Genomic DNA, 19,001 nt, shown 5'->3' on the forward strand with positions numbered 1-19,001 from the left:
AGGAAGGAAATGAGCCAGTGTGAGAGAAGTCTGGGCGAGTGAGAGATAGTAGAAGAATAGAGAAGAATCCTAGTAGGAAGAGATGATGGAGTGGCTTTTGCTAGACTCTTTTTGTATAGCCATGGACAGAACCATGTTCCTTGTGATACAGAGACTGCATTCTAGGAGGAGGCAATGGCCTCAGAACCAAGAGGGTTCAGTGTTGGTGCCCCTCGGCCCCAGGGAGTGAAAATATGGGGGGGACAGGTGTCCCAAAAGAGAGATTGTGAGGACAGGTGTCCCAAAGGAGAGACTGTGCCTTTTTTAGAACGGAACAGAGCATCCTTAAAAAAGACAACCCTAGAAGCAGTTCTGGTCCATGTTCAGTGGTGAGAGCACTGGACATGGAAAGGAAGAAGTCACGACAGCAGATGTACTCCGGGCGGTGCCACGAGTGACACAGAAACACACGAGGCTTCAGCTGTGTTTCCAGGGGAAGCCCATGGCACAAGAAAGACTCCTCTCCTCTTGATAAACTGAAGATTGATTGTCTAAAAAGTGGTGCTGGACCGAGAGTTAGTGATTTGAAGAACCAAATGTATTGTGTTAGAAATTTGGTGGGGGGAGGAGGAAATGCATTTGTGAGGTTTTCATTTTCCCTGTGTGTGTTCCTTTTTATCTGTAGTTGTAGAGTAGTTAATAAAGTTCTGGTTCTTTTTCCCTAAGTAAGAGCCTGCTTTGCTTATTCCTGGTCACATCTCACAGCAGAAACCAGAGAGAAAGTATCTTCATAGAAGCACTGGCATTGTGCCAGTGTCAAACCATGACATTTTTGGTTCCCTGACCGGGAATCGAATTTTGAAGGAATGATAAGATAAAGTTGTGAATAAAGCTGTGAAATGGGACCAAAGAAGAATAAGAACAAAGCATGTATTGAGTTAAGGTAGATGCATAGTAAAATCTGGGGATGAAAGTTTTCTTGTTTTGTAGAAGTGTTGAAGTGTTTTGTAATTTTGTTAATAATTTTAGAAAGTGTGTTCTCAGAGGCGAAGGGTGGAATGTGGTAGTTTGACAGGAAATGTGTTTTTTGGGATGCTGTGTTTCTGGCCAATGGATATTCAGACTTTAATATTGGCATTTAACCTAGCCATTGGGACATGGACACGCCTCTGAGAACACGGGGTTAAAAGCAGAGCTCTCCCCTGGGAGGGTCCTCTTGGGTTTCCGGCGGGAAAGAGTTCGGGTCTCTCCCCCGGCCCAGCTGCTGGCTGGGCATGGGGAGGGGAAAACCATGTGGCCGAGAGAGGTAGGCCTGAGCCTGGAGGTGGAAGGGTGGAAGAGAGAGAGAGAGAGAGGCACCGGGAGCCATCGGGCAGCCCCCCCTGAGAGACACAGAGAGTGAGAGAAAGAGAGCCGCTGCCTGAGACTGTAACCTTGAGACTTGATAAACATGGGCCTGTGCCGGCAGCACGGCTGGGACGGAGAAGAGAGGGGGGTTCAGCCGGCCGCTTGTAAGAGCTTTTAACCCCTTTTTGGAGAATGAGAACTTTACAGATCATTGACCTTTTCTAGAAGATAGAGTGGAAGATGAGGAAGGAAATGAGCCAGTGTGAGAGAAGTCTGGGCGAGTGAGAGATAGTAGAAGAATAGAGAAGAATCCTAGTAGGAAGAGATGATGGAGTGGCTTTTGCTAGACTCTTTTTGTATAGCCATGGACAGAACCATGTTCCTTGTGATACAGAGACTGCATTCTAGGAGGAGGCAATGGCCTCAGAACCAAGAGGGTTCAGTGTTGGTGCCCCTCGGCCCCAGGGAGTGAAAATATGAGGGGGACAGGTGTCCCAAAAGAGAGATTGTGAGGACAAGTGTCCCAAAGGAGAGACTGTGCCTTTTTTAGAACGGAACAGAGCATCCTTAAAAAAGACAACCCTAGAAGCAGTTCTGGTCCATGTTCAGTGGTGAGAGCACTGGACATAGAAAGGAAGAAGTCACGACAGCAGATGTACTCCGGGCGGTGCCACGAGTAACACAGAAACACACGAGGCTTCAGCTGTGTTTCCAGGGGAAGCCCATGGCACAAGAAAGACTCCTCTCCTCTTGATAAACTGAAGATTGATTGTCTAAAAAGTGGTGCTGGACCGAGAGTTAGTGATTTGAAGAACCAAATGTATTGTGTTAGAAATTTGGTGGGGGGAGGAGGAAATGCATTTGTGAAGTTTTCATTTTCCCTGTGTGTGTTCCTTTTTATCTGTAGTTGTAGAGTAGTTAATAAAGTTCTAGTTCTTTTTCCCTAAGTAAGAGCCTGCTTTGCTTATTCCTGGTCACATCTCACAGCAGAAACCAGAGAGAAAGTATCTTCATAGAAGCACTGGCATTGTGCCAGTGTCAAACCATGACAATGCTGTGGGGTAACTTAGGTATGTTTTAAATCTTGCAACAGCTCTTTCTCTAAAATGTCTAAGAAAAGTGACTTTTCTAGTGGGAATGAAGAGAGGTGATAAATAACAGTGGATAGGAGAAGTAGTAACATGGAAGGAGAAAATTAATGCAAGAAGAAAGCTGTATTTCTTTCATAACCAAACTCAAAATGAAAGCGGACAAACAGTACACAAATAAGAGGAAGTATAAGAAGAATCTACCACATGAAGACAGGGGAAAAAGCTAAGAAAGCTGAGAATGTCTAGGGGACAACAGAAATAAGAAAGTTTATAGCTGTCATTTAAGAGAGATTAAACAAATAAGCTGCTATGATGCCAGGATGATTTTCTGCCTTTTCTTTTATATACCTTTTATGTTGCTTTCATGTATCCTCAGTATTCTTATATGCATATTTGTAATTCCTTAAGTCTGATAACAGCATAGTCCTAGTATTTTGTTAGGCCAGGAGACCAAACATCCTAAAGGTCTTGTAGTATAAGGCCAGAAACCCTTACATTATCTTGAGAAACTGAGGCCCCCTCTAGAACACATCCTGTAAACTAGAGATTTGGCACATCCAGGAGGGTATTCCTCGGACGGGGGAGTATTATGCCATTCATCCAGGCCTTCCACTGGGGCATCCTTGTTAGATATGCTGATTTGTAAGGTCTATAAATTGTACATGCAGTCTATAGTGTCTGTGCTTTGCAGCACATGTCACCTTGGTGAAACAGAGCACCGTAAGTATGCTTACTAAAATACAGAGGTAAAAACCCATTATTCCCTAAACCATGTCTGGCTTTCAAATTTTTTCAGACCAGGATGAGGCATTAGCTGGAATACTCTTGTTTGTTTTTCAAAATGGCAGGCCAGGATACAGGAAAAAAACTAGGGAATATTAAGACAAATTAAATGTATAGACATAATCAGGAATGCTTGAGGAAACTCACTGGGTACCATGGAGTTGGTGGTTATATCTTAAAAGACGTATATGTAAACTTACACACAATGCATGTGTGCATGCACTTCTGTGATGACAACACATTTCAGTGTTTCCTTAAGATCTTGGGGACTGGACTGGATGACCCTTAAAGGTCCATTTTAGCGCAAACTATTCTATGACTATAAGATCCTAGTATGTTTCTGTAGAAAACAAACAAACAAAAAAAGTTAAAGTAGTTTGAATTGAAGTAACTTTGATGCATTGGAGAAATGGTCTAAAATTAGTATTTCTTTAGAAAGAAACACAACAAAGTACTAAGTACTAAATTTAATAAAAATGAAAACACATATATATACAAAATATGGGAAACAATTGTTTTGCAATTAGTACTGTCTAAAAGGAGCTGAGAATTATCAAATATCCATGAAAGAATCAGAGCTTCAAAGTTGTTGCAAGACAACAAGTAAAATTAATTGTGATTTGCATTAATAAGGCTACCTTATTAGCACTTGAGAGGTTATTATCTTGGTGGGTAGCATAAGGGGTCGCATGAAAAGACCATGAACACAGCATTCACCAACATCTTCAACAGTACTATTTTGTATGAGTATACACAGCGTGAGTAATAGTTTTGTAAATCTGTAATTACAAATTCATGTAGGAGCATTTGTGCCTGGTGGACTTCTTTGTCGGAGACGATGACAAAGGCATGGGATGCAAAGAGAAATGGTAAGTATATACCTGGGCTGCCTGGCCCACTGTGTCTGTGGGAGGACACAGCTGGCACCTTTGGAGATTGCTCCACTGAAAGCAACACTCCTCACCTAAAAACTGTGGTCAATAGAGTTGAATTCAGCAGCATTTAGAAAATGAGTTTTCATAGAAAGTTTTGCCTTTTAAGATATCATGGTCTTTAGAGCAAAACTTTTGTATTACCTTACTTTATATTTATTTTCAAATTTGTATTTATTTTCAAATTTATATTACCTTTTTACTAGACGCCAGAAACATTTTAAAATCTCTTACCACTAAAACTTTTTGAAAGCATTAAAAGCAATGCAGTATAAAAAAATGATGATGCATGGTCTGTGTTAAAGAAATTAGATTTGTGCCTTTAGTGTGGCAAACCAGCCACAGTTGTGCCAATCCAAAAGTTCGAAAATTCCAATCCTAAGAATAGAAATTGATTAAATAGTCATTTATTTGTTGATCGCTGGTGCCCTAGTTTTCCTAGAAAAACACATGAAAAACAATACACACCACCTCATCCTACAGTTTTACAGCATTAGTCCTACTTGTTCTGCAGTACACAACATCTACTCCTGCTTGCCCCTTGTGTTTTTTAGTAACTCTCATTCCTCACATAGAGATGATGTCTAACAGCATGCACTGAAATGACAGATAACCACATCGTATTTTCCTGTGGAAAACAAATCCCGGTCCAGAACAACTGTTTTCATTTTGTAAATTGCAGCCCAAATTTCTTGATATATAACTCAGCTGATGTCCCTTTTCTGTGAGCTCATGCTCTCTGTGGAATGGCAGCAACAGCTTAATCCCACTCCATGAAAAGAGGAAATGGCAATCCAGAAAATATACAGATGTTAGGGCTGAAGATTTTTGTCTTTTTCTCTTCTTGTCAGGCTGATACCTAGATTTCACTCAAAGAAAAAAACAGATTATATGACCAAATCTTGAAGGTTTGTCCTACTCACAATATAAGCCAAATGAATAGGAAGCAAATGGACATTGCTGATGCTTGAAGACCAACCTAACTCCAACTAAGAGCCTGGATTCTTTTAGTTTCTGACAATGCACAAATTCTACACAGTATATTTCTATATATCTATAGAAATGACAACGTTGGGAAATCATACAAATTTTATACTTGTTAAAAAGCTGCTTTAAAATCTGACAGTTGAGAGGAATGAGAGGCTGGTTATCCAGAACCACTGAAAGTAGCTTGTAAAGCTCAAAATTCAGAGAGAAAAATTCTTTATTTTCCTGTCTGCTTTAAAAAGAGACATATCATGCTCCCATTTCATAAAAAGCTGACCTTCCCTCAGAGTCAATGGTGCTGCACCCCCTGGAAAACAACACTTTAATCTCAACTCCAGAGTTATGTATAAAAACTACTTTCTTTTAATATGGAATGGAGCATGAATACTCCTCTAAAAGAGGCTTTTCTGGTCCATTTCACGGTTCACCAGGTAACAGCCTATTAAGGATGCAAGCAACAATAATTGTGTTTCATATTCTTTAAAAAATTGTCATAAAATCCAAATCAAACCACCAACATCTTCAACATTTTCTCAGCCCTACCTAGACCAGACAGCACAGGACAGGTGCCAGATGCTTACCCTTTTGCCTGGAGGATACTTCCAAGCTTTCCTCTTCCATGGCACATACTCAGCTAAAATAAACATTTCAAAAATTTGAATACTCCCTATGGAACTACACTGAATCATGCATGTTTGCACACGACAGCAGAGGTCAGCTGAAGACCTTTTAAGTCCTTTGAGTTACAGAGTCTGGACCTGGTGGATTCAAAAGCAAGATTTCATGTGACCCTTGAAATCCAAGGCTTGCTTTTATCCCAGAAGCATACTGCCAAAGCTTTCACTCTTGTATTTTGGGCTAAACCATTCTACTGCCTTTGGATTCCAAAGGCAGCCTGAAGCTTCAGGCTGCATGGAGAAAGCAGAAGGCTAAGCTGCCTTCTGAGACATAACCAGATCTCCCACTATAGTTCTGTTCTTTCCTCTTAACCATCACTAAAAACCATTTTTACACTTTCAGGAAAGGGTCCCACAGCTCAAATGCCTTGTAGACTTTCAAATTCCCATCCCAAATGGCAACACTGGCTCTTCTCAGCACCACACCACACTTGGCTTCTGCAACACAACTGATGGCTATTGCTGAAGGGGTCTTTGGTACCACTTTGGGTTTAGGCTAAAGAAGGATGTTTCCTTAAGGATTTATTTTTTGCAACTGTGGAACTATTTGAGCAATTTTGGCATAATTCACCTGCATTTGTTGCATACACAGAAAGAAAATACATGCATAACCAAATCTGGTATTCCAAAAATCAAATTCAAGATGGTTACAAGATTATTAAGATTATTAAGTATACTCTTTCTTAGTGCTGCTATGATCAAACAAATAGGAGAGACAATATAATGTTTTTAAATACATTTCTTTTTATAAGATGCAAACACAACCCCTTTCTAAGCGCTAGGAAGGGCAACAGTCAAGAAGGGTGACAAATCCTTTGAGTGTAAAACCCAGAATTTCCTCCACTTATCATGGTGTACCACGAATCTTTCTCTAGAAATGGATCAAAAATTTAAATACTTAAATACACAAAAATAGAACCACTCATATGAAATCTGTAATGGTTGTGATTAAACTGCTGTCCACATGAATAAGACACTACCTGCATTGAGACTCAAAAAGTATTTATTCTGCTACGCCCAAAAGGAGGAGGGAATAAATAGCCTACTCAATTACTTCTATAAGAAGTAAAAAATTTACACTCATAGAAAAACTGATAAGAAGCCTGGTTATTACATGCTCTTTGGAGATTTTGCAAGCTGATAAAGAGTAGTATATATCACAAAAAGTAGGAAAAAAGCACACTGGTAGACAATAAACATTTATTGATCTTTGGCTTTAGAAATTGTCTTATCTTGGATATGGGAAAACCTATGTAAAAACTGAGTTTTTTTTAATTCTTTACAGTGCACAAGTGCAAGGCATGCAGAGTACATGTAAGGATACTAAAATACTATAGGAACATTACTGCAGTAGATATTATATGTCCAACATGGGTTAACGCTTTACAAAGGCAAACAAGTTGATGGAGCCACTTGATAAACAGCAGATAACATAGTTTCTCTTAGATTTGCTGTGGTATTACCATGAGCAACTAATAGACATAAATTTCATTTTAATAATGTATGCATTATAAAAGCGGAGTTAAGCTGTAACATTTCAACAAAATGAATAGGGAATAAGAAAGTACAACCTTGCTTCAGTTTTGTGAAATTAAGTGTTGTTAAAGAAATTTAGGCATTTAAAAGACAAACCAATTCTTATTATTTTCACATTAATACAAAATGAGCAAGGCAAAACTAGCTTCTTAAATGCTCTACAGTAAAAAATGTAATGTAACTTCTTACAAGTGGTGTAAGGAAATATTTAGCAAGCTTACTGTACCAGGTTTTCCCAAAGAGTCTACTATATACAGTACGGATTTCTATAGCCACTTTTTAGAGCTAAAAGCTCAACATGCTGTGACAAGCCTTCCTCAGAAGAAGGCTTCCTTTGGTAGATTTGAATCAGCAACACCATCTCAACTTAAAAGCACTTCACATGCAGAATGTATCATTAACGCAGGAGCAGGGGCCTGTTGTTTCCTCACTTTTTTAACCTCCTTGCTGTAGGTTCTACCTTCAGCTCTTGCATTCCTGAAGGTGGACAAGCAGTTTTAGAGTAAGGGTGGTTTCACTATTGAATACTCTCTAACAGAATTCTACAAAATTCTACAAGGTTCAACTTTTGGAAGCTTGGTGTCAGTCAGCAGTATCACAATTGGTACTATTTGTGCTCCAAATCCATAAGGATTCAGCGACCTTCAATGCTGCCTTTCTGAGCCCAAGCAGGACTACTTACCTGGCTGAAATCACCCATGTACCTGGGGTATAATTAACACCCAGGAGTCACTACAGAACTTTGTAAGTCAAACCATTCCAAATCTTGTAAATATTTGCCCTCAGTCATATAGAAAACATTGCAGATGTGGCAGAGGGAGGGGTGTTAATTTAAATTAGGGGTGTTCAATTATCAGTCATATATGGGCAAAATTGTTAGATTACCACTTAAGTAAGAGGAAAGGAAAAGATTTCTTCAAAATCTTATTTGTTTCCAATATGTAATAGCAAAAAACCACACATGGATATTACATAAGCCAAAAACTGTATGAAAAAAATACTTTCATAGCAAATCCTATTTCAAGGGCAATCAGAATCACCCACGATTAGGCACTTTACAGTATACAAAAAGAATATTGGAGGTTGTTTATTTGCTGTAGTAGTTGTAACCAAGTATTATCCACACCACTAAAAAAACCCAAATATAACCAAAAAAACACCCCAAAGTGACATTTTTCAACTTGTGCTGTGCTTTTCTGATCACAGATTCTGATGAACATTTAAAAGCATAGAAGCCAATATGTTTTTAAACAACAGGTAACGCAGCACCATATCCATTTAACGCAAACACCACTTGACACCATCCTCATTGTGAAGCATGACAGTCTTAATACTTGTAAAGCTGTAACTATAAAAATCATTTTAACAGTATTATAGCAGTAAGAGGAAGCTAAAATTTACATATATAACACCAGAGTCTTCTCCATTTAGCAAATACTGAAATGCAGGTAGGGGAATCTTTTTGTCTCAGGTCTTTATTCTAGAGTAGAAAGTATTATGTGCTTTTCACTTAAAGACAAAAATAAAAAACACTATTTACCGATAAACAACATTGAGTTTGTGTGTTCCCAGTAACAGTGAGACAAGTAGAAGATTTAAAGTAAAATATTTACAACTTGGAAGATGTTCCCTGTGCAATGTGTAATATGTCTACCTTATGAGAAATTTTAGGCTGAAATTATTCAATAGCATCTTTGCATTAATATTTGCTCACATAAATGGGAAGACTGAAACATTAGACAGCTTTCAGTATCTTCTATTACAGAATTTTTTCCATGTATATTCCTCCTAGAAAGCCTTACATACTGTTAACAATGGAACAAAGAAATGACCAAAGATAGGAAAAATAAAAACTGTTGGCACATCATGACATGGGTATGAACTGCAGTTATGAAATATAATTTTTGGTGCCTTTTTCTTTGTCCTATGCTTTTATGAAAAATACTGTGAATATGTATTCTGGAAGCTTGGAGCACATAAGGGAGGCAGAGTTACTATGAACAGAAGAAGAGAGAGTAAGTCTGACTTTAAGGAATTTTAAGCCAGGTTTTAAAAAATATAACGCAGCACAATAAAAGAAGAATGACTTACTACTAAGGAGTTTGTAAAAAGCTATTCAAACTATTTTGAGAAATGTATTTTATAGACAGCAGGGTCATATGGATAGTATGTTGTTGTGAAAAAATGCTGCAAGTACACATTCTAAGGGCTCTTGACTGATGTGTAATCACATGGAAAAAATCTGGTATTTACAGGTGGATTTTGGACTTTACTATAAAACTGCATACCTGTTAATACGTCAGCCAAAGCATCAAGCTTTAAAAAAACAGTGTAGAAGTTTTTGACTTCTAGTTGCAGGCACCGATAATAATTTTAAAAAATGAAAATATGAGCCATGGTATTAGGATTAAAAATAATTTCCATTAAAAACACCATTGAAATCAAAGGTATAAAAATACATATACACTGGCATGCAAAAACAACATCCAGTGCAATATTACCCTCCTGGCAGTCCACAGTGAGAGAATGGAAAAGTTAAGTGCAGCATATACAGATGTCAGTAAAAGCAGCCTGGAAATGACATGTTGGCTTCATGATCTCACCTAGAGGTGGAAGACCTTTCAGTCTAGTACTCAGGAATGCCAATGAGACATGCCATCTACTTCATCATACAGCACATGACTGTATGTGCCGCACAGGTCACAAAGCATGGCAGGCCTTCCGAAAAAAGTAGTTGCACAAAAATCACTCTGAAGCACAGACACCAATCTGAATCAGCCTGCTTAGTGAGATCAGACATCTGCCTTCTAAGCATCTGTTGCCTAGATGCTCTTTAGAGTAGGTATCTGCAAGGTCAAAATATTGCGATTTCTTTACCATTTTGGATTTAGGCTGTAGATGCTAAAAATAACAGTCTTACTCATAATTCACATTTAATATTTTATTTCAGATACAAGTAAACTGCTGCTGCCTTCCTCCATTAAGATTTTGCTCAGGCATACAGATTCCTCCAAGAGAACACAGAGTATTCTTTGGCCTTGTTCTTGTTCAATGTCTCCATTTTGTCTGGGCACTCAATTCTTAAACTTTTAGTTGAAGTATCTAGGAACTTTATAGTGACAACATTAACTGTGGGGTTAAGTCTGAGTGTAGAGGTGCTGTGTGGAACACATTAATGTGCAAAATGTGTCATGAGAAAAATCATGAAGCATAGTATTTAAAAACTGATCAAAATTATCTCTGTGAAAAGCACAGATATTTGAGAATAAAGAAACATAAGGCCTTTTACCTTGGAGAACCTTCCAACAGCTTTAATACTTTAATAATCAGATATGCTCAATTTTCTATTTCATACATCCCAAATGCCTATTACCACTTAGGTGTAGTTATTGTAAGGAAGCACAGCTCTTTGAATTGTTCCTTGAAAGTTAGCTGAAATTTCTGTGCTTGCTAACCCTACACAGAGTGAGGTGATGCTGCCTAAATGTTGTGTTGATGTCTTGGTAGCATTTTTGTTCTTAAGACAAATTTGACTTTACAATCCAGGGAAGAACGCATCTCTGTTTAAACACCTTGCAGTACTTGTGATCAAAATGAGAAGAACAACTGCAACAGAAATTAATTTTCTGTAAGTATCTTCTGTACAAGGATGTTCTCTTGTACTGATGCTACTATTTAACCTGTGGATCCTTTATGCAGGCAAATTCTGGAGGAGGGAAAGACTGTGCAGCTAAGAAAACCTCAAAAACTGGCATAACCTACAGTTTGAGAAGGAATTAAAAGAGGACAAGTGCAGCCTGAGAATGTCACCTACAAAGTGTAAGAATAGGCTTTCTATAGTCTACTCTCCTGTTCTTAATCAATGTCTCTTAGCTCAAAAATAGCCCAAGTGTTATGTTTGGACCTCTCTGAACTTGCTGGAAGACTTGGATTTTTTTGCTGTCTTAACCTTTTGTCTAAAGGGACCCACATAATAAAAGTGCAGAGTTGAAACAAGTAAGAACAAGTTTGTTCATGTTTCAGATGGAATTTTAAGTTATTTGAACTATTTAATGGAACTAATCCTTCAAAAATAGATAAATTTAAACTAAACAGAAGTCAAAATACAATCTTGAACTAGTTTAGCCTACTTGGTTCTGAGAAGGGAACACAGGGACAGTACTGTAGATCGCCAATGGAAGTCACATCACTAGGAGAGGAAGGGAGATCAGAATTTAAGAAGAAACAGACATGGACTCTTTGCCAAAGGAACATTTCCTTCTAAAATCTCTCAGAAACTAAGGGAGATCTCACTGTGGCCTCCCAGTACTTAAAGGGGGCTTATAATAAAGAGGGAGAATGATTTTTTGCACAGGCAGGAAGTTATAGGACAAGGGGGAACACTTCTAAACTAGGAGAAATTTAGATTAGGTATTAGATGGAGACTCTTGCCTGTGAGGGTGGTGAGGTATTAGATAAGGTTACCCAGAGAAGCTATGGCTGCCCATCTCTGGAGGTGTTCGAGGCCATGTTTGATGAGGCTTGGAGCAACCTGGTCTGGTGAGAAGTGATCCATTCCAGATTCATTCCAACCCAAAACATTCTACAATTTTTTTATTAAGTAGTGGGCAAAAAGCAAGACAAAATGTTTAAGAAACCTGAGTAACACCTACCAACCTTTCAGTCACATTTTATTGCTTTTCCATTTCTGCAAGATGCTTTCCCCCCATTGCCAGGTGCCGCTAAAGGTCTTCATGAAACAAACAAAAAAAAGCATTTGCCAGCTGCTGTTTCAAAGGAACTTACTACAGCAGTAAGCAGATATTCCTTTGACCCTTACACAATATATATGGAAGTCAGGACTATCAGGGTTGCTACTTTACTTTAAAACACATTTTTGATCATATCACATACTTGTCTGAAGCACTGCTCACAACCTTAGCAATATGGTCTCTCTGGTTTCACTGTCACCACATGTTTCAAAGGCTTTTATTATCATATTTAGGTTTTCATAAGCCTTCTGGACTCATGTCAGGATTAAATGGATCCAAAGAAAGACCATCTCCCACTCACTGCTGACCAGAAGGTCAACCATTCAATTCTGCACAACATTGGTTTGTAGAAAAATGGAACAGCTCAGTGGCTACAAGCACTGATCTTCATGTTTGTAACACTAGGTGCCTATTTTTCACTGTGATCAGTGTAATGTCTGAATAGTAAGCATGAGCTCTTAGCAAAAGCTTTGTGCAGTTCAGCTACATGATCCTTATTACTTTGCTGAATGCATTATTATATAACTACAGTTCACTTTTGCTTATAAGCTTCCAGAATGACTATGTCAGCAAAAACTGTTGCTTAACATTATTTTGAAGTATTCTCAAGTATCCAAAATTTAATCCTTCAGACTTCAACAACAGGTTACATCTCCTATACAGTGAGCTTCATCATGCAAGTTCATGATCAGAATCAAACTGTTTTGCATTGTTTTATTTTTCTGAACAAAAGATTGGCATTGAACACCTAACTCTAACTTAAAAGCTGGCCTTACTAATTCTGTAAGTAATGATGTATCTTGTAATGATATATCTCGAACTAATGTGAAAGTGGGTGCAGTATTATTGGACCTGTCATTTTTGTCATTCAATTATTCATGTGAAAAATACTTCCAAGGAATGATTGAAATTTGAAACTATGAGGTCAAATATTATTCTTTAGGCCAATTCACAGTTAAGCGCTTGTCCCTATTAGTTACAAAAAGTTGGTGTGAAAATAACAAAGCTTGCAGTCCCAGTCGCACTGAAATACTGCAATGAAACCAGTAGCATCATGCAAGGTGTTCTCAGATGTCCCAAACACATGCAGTAGGTACTATGCTGGTGTACACAAATCTTTCTCCAGTAAATGCAACTTAATAAACTAATAAATAACTTTAAAAGCTTTCAACACAGCAAGATAGTTTATCACCAGCTTAAAATCTTGACTTTCTGCATTCATTGAGTTTGTTCTCCCATATGGTAGGTTTGCTACATATTAAAAAATTAGTTAAGCTTTTCCATTTATAAATGCTTATTATATGCCAAAGCTGTACACAAATTCAAGAGAAAAAGAACAGTAACATAAAACCAGCTAGTATTAGCTAAAAAACCCACTGACCTCTGTGAAGTTTAATATTAACTGTTTAAAAAAGCTACGGCATATAAATCCCCATTCCTGTTTTGCAAATACATAAAACATCTGAAAAACTGTAAATAATTTTATGACTGGAATATATCTATCCAGTTAAGCAAAAATTGTAAAGTTAATACTTTGCTCTTTTTCTTATTACACGGCTGTTTTATTATACAGAAAATCTATTTCTGAAGCCAAGATATCTTAATTGTCATTATATGGTCAAGTTAGCACAGATTAAAGTGGCAAAAGATGATGATTTGACAGAACAGAAATTTTAAGATTAACAGTTTAGGTAGATCTTTTCTTCCAAGACATAGTAAGTTCTTTAGTATAGCTAAGTACCTCTAAAGAGGCACAAAAACCAAATAGCCCTTTCAACTGAATTGAAAAAAAAAAAAGAAAAAAAAAAAAGAGAAAAATTTAAAAGTTTAATTTCAAAAGGGAATCTTGAAATTATTAGATACATATACACCCTTCTCCTATAGCACTGTAAGATACATTCAGGAATTTAAAAGAAAGATTCCATATTTCATACCTTCATATATATTATATATTTAATATATAATATACATGTACATTACACATATACATACACTATCAGTCAGCAGGATTAAACTGTTTGGTTTTGAAATACTTGACTGGTGTCACTGATTATTTTCTATTCTTTTGTAAACTCAATGGAACTTATCTACTACCTCAAAAGAAGAAATTTAAAAGATCCAGACACAATGTGTGGATCAATACTAGCACCAATACAGATGGCCATTATTTCAAAATGACTGCAGGGACTGAAATAATATAATTGTTGTAACTCTCTTCTTACTGCACAAGCACTCCTGCAAAATACGTAGGCAGCAATACTTGTCAGGTACATACATCTACTCCTGTTAAATTTATATTTTATACAACTTTCCTTACTGTAATATACAGTATCTCTTTTGTCCTGTTGGATTTTTAATTTTCCAAGGAGAAAAGTGATCAATAGCTATCCAACAGATTTTTTTTTTAAATCCCCTCTCTCTCCTTTCACTTGTATGGCTCAGTTTCAAGACTTAATCGATAGGCAGCCACCATCACTACATCCAGTACCCTTTGAATACAGTTCAGTCAGTGACTGTTGATGCTTAAAAACCAAATTTTTGAGTTTGGCTTGCTGTTTATGGAAACCAAGATACTCAGAGGTCATATCTTTTCAGCATGCTTATCACCATCTACAACACAATAATGTCAGTCAGTCCCAGGACTATAGCTGAATTAGTTACCTACCATTTGGGTAACAAAAATAACCAACCCAGTTGCAATTTTAAACATTTTAAGATTATTCGCCCTGAGAACACCAAGGAAGTCTTTAAAAATAATTCTGATATGTTTTCTCTTCACATATATAGTTTTCTTTTCTCTTCATCTCCTCTTGGGTACCTGGGATACCTTGTATCTAGAATCTGACCTCACACTTGCTCAGTCAGTTGACTTGTTCATGCCACAGTCAAGTACTGGTGATAGAAGAGACCAAAAAGGCTTGTAGAAAAAAGGCAAGCAGCAATCCACCAAGTGAGGAAAGACAGGAGTCCCCGGAACAGGAGAGGAGTGAAAATATTCTTTAGGCTTCCCAGAGCCATTGTTATTTGTACTACAGTTACTTTCATCTTTCCATCAGCAGGTGGAGACTCAGAATAAACAGAATTGGGAAGCAGACTGTTTTCTACTGGAGTGTCAGAATTCAATCCTGGGTAGATGCCCCAAGAATAATTACCTGTTAAAAATAAACAAGTTAACAGATTTTTGTAGAATTAAATTCAAGTTCTGTTAATTCAATCACTCTACAGTCTTTGATGTATATTTTAATACACACACAGAAAATGCTGTTTTTATAACTTAGTAAATACAAAGTATATTCATCTGCATGACTTCCTGGTCATACCAGGAAGTAGGATGAATCAATCCTACTTCATCCTGGGGTAGGATTCATCTTGTATTTTGACATCCTAACATCTACATGTGATATAGCTGCCTTGAAACCTCTGTATGTCCTGGGTATGACTGATCTTACCAGATGGAGACATCTACTCCAAGGCAGGATGAATCACAACTTACTAAAGCCAATCTCTATCCACTGCCTTTTTGCAAACAGAACGATACAACCGCATGGCAGGCTATGAAATACAAGTCTTACAGGAAAGAAAGACCCAAACCAGAGCTACTTCAGATCTCCCACTAACTACATGAACCCCCTATCGCACAATTTCCATTCTAAAAGCCTACTAATGATAAAAAAAACTGAAAAATTCATGTATGAGATGCTAATGAAGTAAAGTCAATCATATTTTATACAGTCCACTTTTAAAATACTTCTAAAAAGACAAATATTTCAACAGAAGTAAACAGTTTAATTGGTTGCATTACACAATCTCTCAGAAATAAATAAAACAAATTAGCATGTAATTGGAAGATATCAAAAGCAGCAACAGAAATAAGTACTTACAAGCCACATATGAATGTTTTAAAGTACATGATCTTTTTCTATTGCAAGTACTCATGAATTCCAATTCTCTTTAGTCAGGTGAAAATAAAAAAAGCCCCATGTAGAACAGAACAAACTACTGTTGATCCAATTTTGCCTACCTAGCGTTTTCAAGAGCAGAGTTGTGTGAAGAAGCATTACCAATGGTGCAACATACTGCAGCGCAATTACACAGAGATAATAGAATACCCGAGCCACCTAGAAAAAAGAAAGAGTATAAGTTCATGATTCCTGGTTGATCAAAGCAGAGTTTTATGAACATGTCTAGAAAAAGCAATTTATTAAAAAAACCCAGTATTTGTGCATTAAAGCTGTTTAAAGAATTTTCTAGTAACTCTTGGCATGTGACATATTGTCTTCAAAAGACCTAATAAAGAAATCCCCATAATGAATTCTAGTTTCAGGACATTTACAGATCTGAGAAGAAGGGCTGAAAGGAAATAATTAAAAGCATCAATTCTGTTAAAAAATAGAGACTCAATTTTGCTTCTGCAGACTGTATGCCATTCATTATTCAATGACTCCTACTTTAGTACACCAGAAACAAAATTAAACATACATGTTTAATTTTTCAAGTTCCCAGCCATTTACAAGCTAAATCCTATTTCAAAAATGAAGTAGTAGTCCAAAGCCCCATAAAAGGTAAATGAAAGCTTTGTTAATATTACAGTCCTTTTTCAAAAGTGAGATATTTTTAAGATTTCCAACTGGAAAACACTTGTATTTTAGAAACAATGATAAGTTGAGTTTTCATTAGATCAATAACAGCATTTAAATGGTCTTTATTTCAGTCATACACTATGTTTCATCCTAGTCCATTCAGATACATCCCTCCCCCTACTCTCTCATAGGTTCCATTTTTCTCAAAATTGTAACAGTACATATTTTTATAAGCTATTGACCTAGAAGATTCAATTAAATAAAGACAGAAAAAAGTGATAAAATAAGAGCAAGCAAGCAGTGAAATAAAACTACCCATGTTTTATAAAAGAAGAGAATGCGGGTTGGCAAAAATGATGAAGATAGATGTGACAGTTTTGGGAATACCTCTCAACAGGCTTCTTAATGAGCATGCATCAAAAAACTAACATGAAAAAGAAAAGTAGTAAGACACTGACAGAAGAAATAGCATGAGACAAAAAAAATTGTCAAAAGATTGATGGAATATGACAAAAATAACAAATTAAAAAGTAACGATCACTGTAGAATGACAGACAGGAAAGAATTCACTGGCAGAAGTTCCTAAAAAAGGTAAAGCAGATATGATTAGTAAAACAAAACAAGACATAGGCCATCTAGTAACTATGGCCTTCTCAAACAGAATATATGAAGATGGAGAAATGGATATAAGAAATGCCACATGGAGAAGACACTAATGTTTAACAGATAGGAAGAAAATTCCCAGTATTAAAATAGCACATTTACAGCAACTGGCACAGTTCCATCCTAACCAGCTGCTGCTACATGTACTCCCTAGATTTTTTTCTGGAGCAAATTCCTAGCCGCTTTGTAAATAACTACTGCACCTTCAGACTATGACATTTAGACACTTAGTGTAACTACATGTAATAATGACAATCCTAGAAGAGGAATTTCTGTCTTACGGCATGCTACAAATATTCCTCCTGCAACAGACCCCAACTCTGCAGAATCATTAGACAGCACGCTCATACAACAATAGAAATATAAGTTTATTTTGCAGACAACACACAACAGCCATTTGTTCAAGGTATGCTTTACAACTTTTCTTTAAAAAAAAGAAACCTCAGAAATTTTGTCTCGTCCACAATATGGTAAGTAATTTTTTAACTAGGCAGGTGCACTTCTAAGAGGTCTGACAGAATTAAACATCTGTCATTTTATTCCAAAATATAAGCACCTTGTCATAAATTTTCCCTCAATTTAAAAATCATAGTTGGTAACAGTATATTACCCTTCCATAAAAATTCACTTTTTTCTTTCCCATGTTGTAGTTACAGATCACCACTCATTGGAAGGGATCTTTTATAAAAACTTCCAAATAACCAAGGAAAAACTACCTGCATAACAGAGATGATACATCTCTAAGTATTTTGGTTTGCAGGATTTTTCTGTATTTTTATAGGAGATATAGTCTAGCAAACTTCATTCAGATTTGAGCTCTGCTGCCACAGAAGACAACAAATTGGAAAAAAAATCATTTCCACAGTCAAAATACTACAAATATATAATCTAAGTGCCACCATACTTACCATTTTCTGTAAATCAACCATACTTATTCTACCAGCTTCCTTTTTCATCTGGTCCACACTTTTCTGGGCTAAATTCAGATAGGCCTGTAAATGATGACGCATCATAGCCAACCGTAAAACACACAACAGGATTATAATCCACAATCTGATGGTATCAAATGTATCTTCTGACATTCTGTGGATAAAGAAAAAGGGTAATGCCGTTTTCCAAAGACCACCTACTACTACAGTTATTTGTTTTTATCATCTGTAAAGTAATTTTGAGACAAATTGTCAAAAACAGTTAACACACAAACTATAGTTATGAAGTTCACATGCAAGTAATGCCTTCTATGTCTCTTTCCCATGACTTCTCAGTAGCCCTACAGCATAGATCCAAATTAGTATTCATTTGTCTGTAAACAATAGCAGTTCTCAACTGCTTAAATTCTAAGAAATGAAGGCTGGACACTAAAACCGAAGGTTGCTCAGATAATTACAGGTTTTTGGACACACAGGACTAGATAGCAAATAGTACTAGATTGTAAATGGGTACTTCAGTTACCTGAGATACCCAGTAAAAGCTCAACCCTCATTTTAAGACAAACTGAGGAACAGAAGACATACAAAATATGTATATCTGTTGTGTTTTATGTAATAGCTCAATGGTCACAGGATCACTTTAGAAGCTTATCTCACCTCTTTCAAGTCTATTTTGAATTAGCAAGACTAATTGTGACAATGACAATCAACTCTACTTATACATCATTTCAAATACCACTCTTCCT

General features: G+C 36.8%; 1 protein-coding gene across 9 annotated transcripts in view; it reads right to left on the reverse strand.

Annotated features, from left to right (window-relative positions):
* Positions 1–6,979: 6,979 nt before the first annotated feature.
* Positions 6,980–19,001, reverse strand: part of TMEM161B (transmembrane protein 161B) — a 210,262-nt gene continuing 198,240 nt past the window's right edge. For all 9 annotated transcript variants that reach the window (XM_054517962.1, XM_054517966.1, XM_054517965.1 and 6 more), the window contains 3 exons: positions 18,235–18,409; positions 16,105–16,201; positions 6,980–15,235 (listed from right to left, as the gene is read on the reverse strand). In XM_054517962.1, coding sequence (XP_054373937.1) covers positions 14,958–15,235; positions 16,105–16,201; positions 18,235–18,409 — 550 coding nt within the window. In that variant the 3' untranslated portion in view covers positions 6,980–14,957. The remainder of the gene's footprint in view (positions 15,236–16,104; positions 16,202–18,234; positions 18,410–19,001) is intronic.

Source organism: Molothrus ater, chromosome Z, assembly GCF_012460135.2.
Source record: "Molothrus ater isolate BHLD 08-10-18 breed brown headed cowbird chromosome Z, BPBGC_Mater_1.1, whole genome shotgun sequence".
NCBI classification, from domain to species: Eukaryota; Metazoa; Chordata; class Aves; order Passeriformes; family Icteridae; genus Molothrus; species Molothrus ater.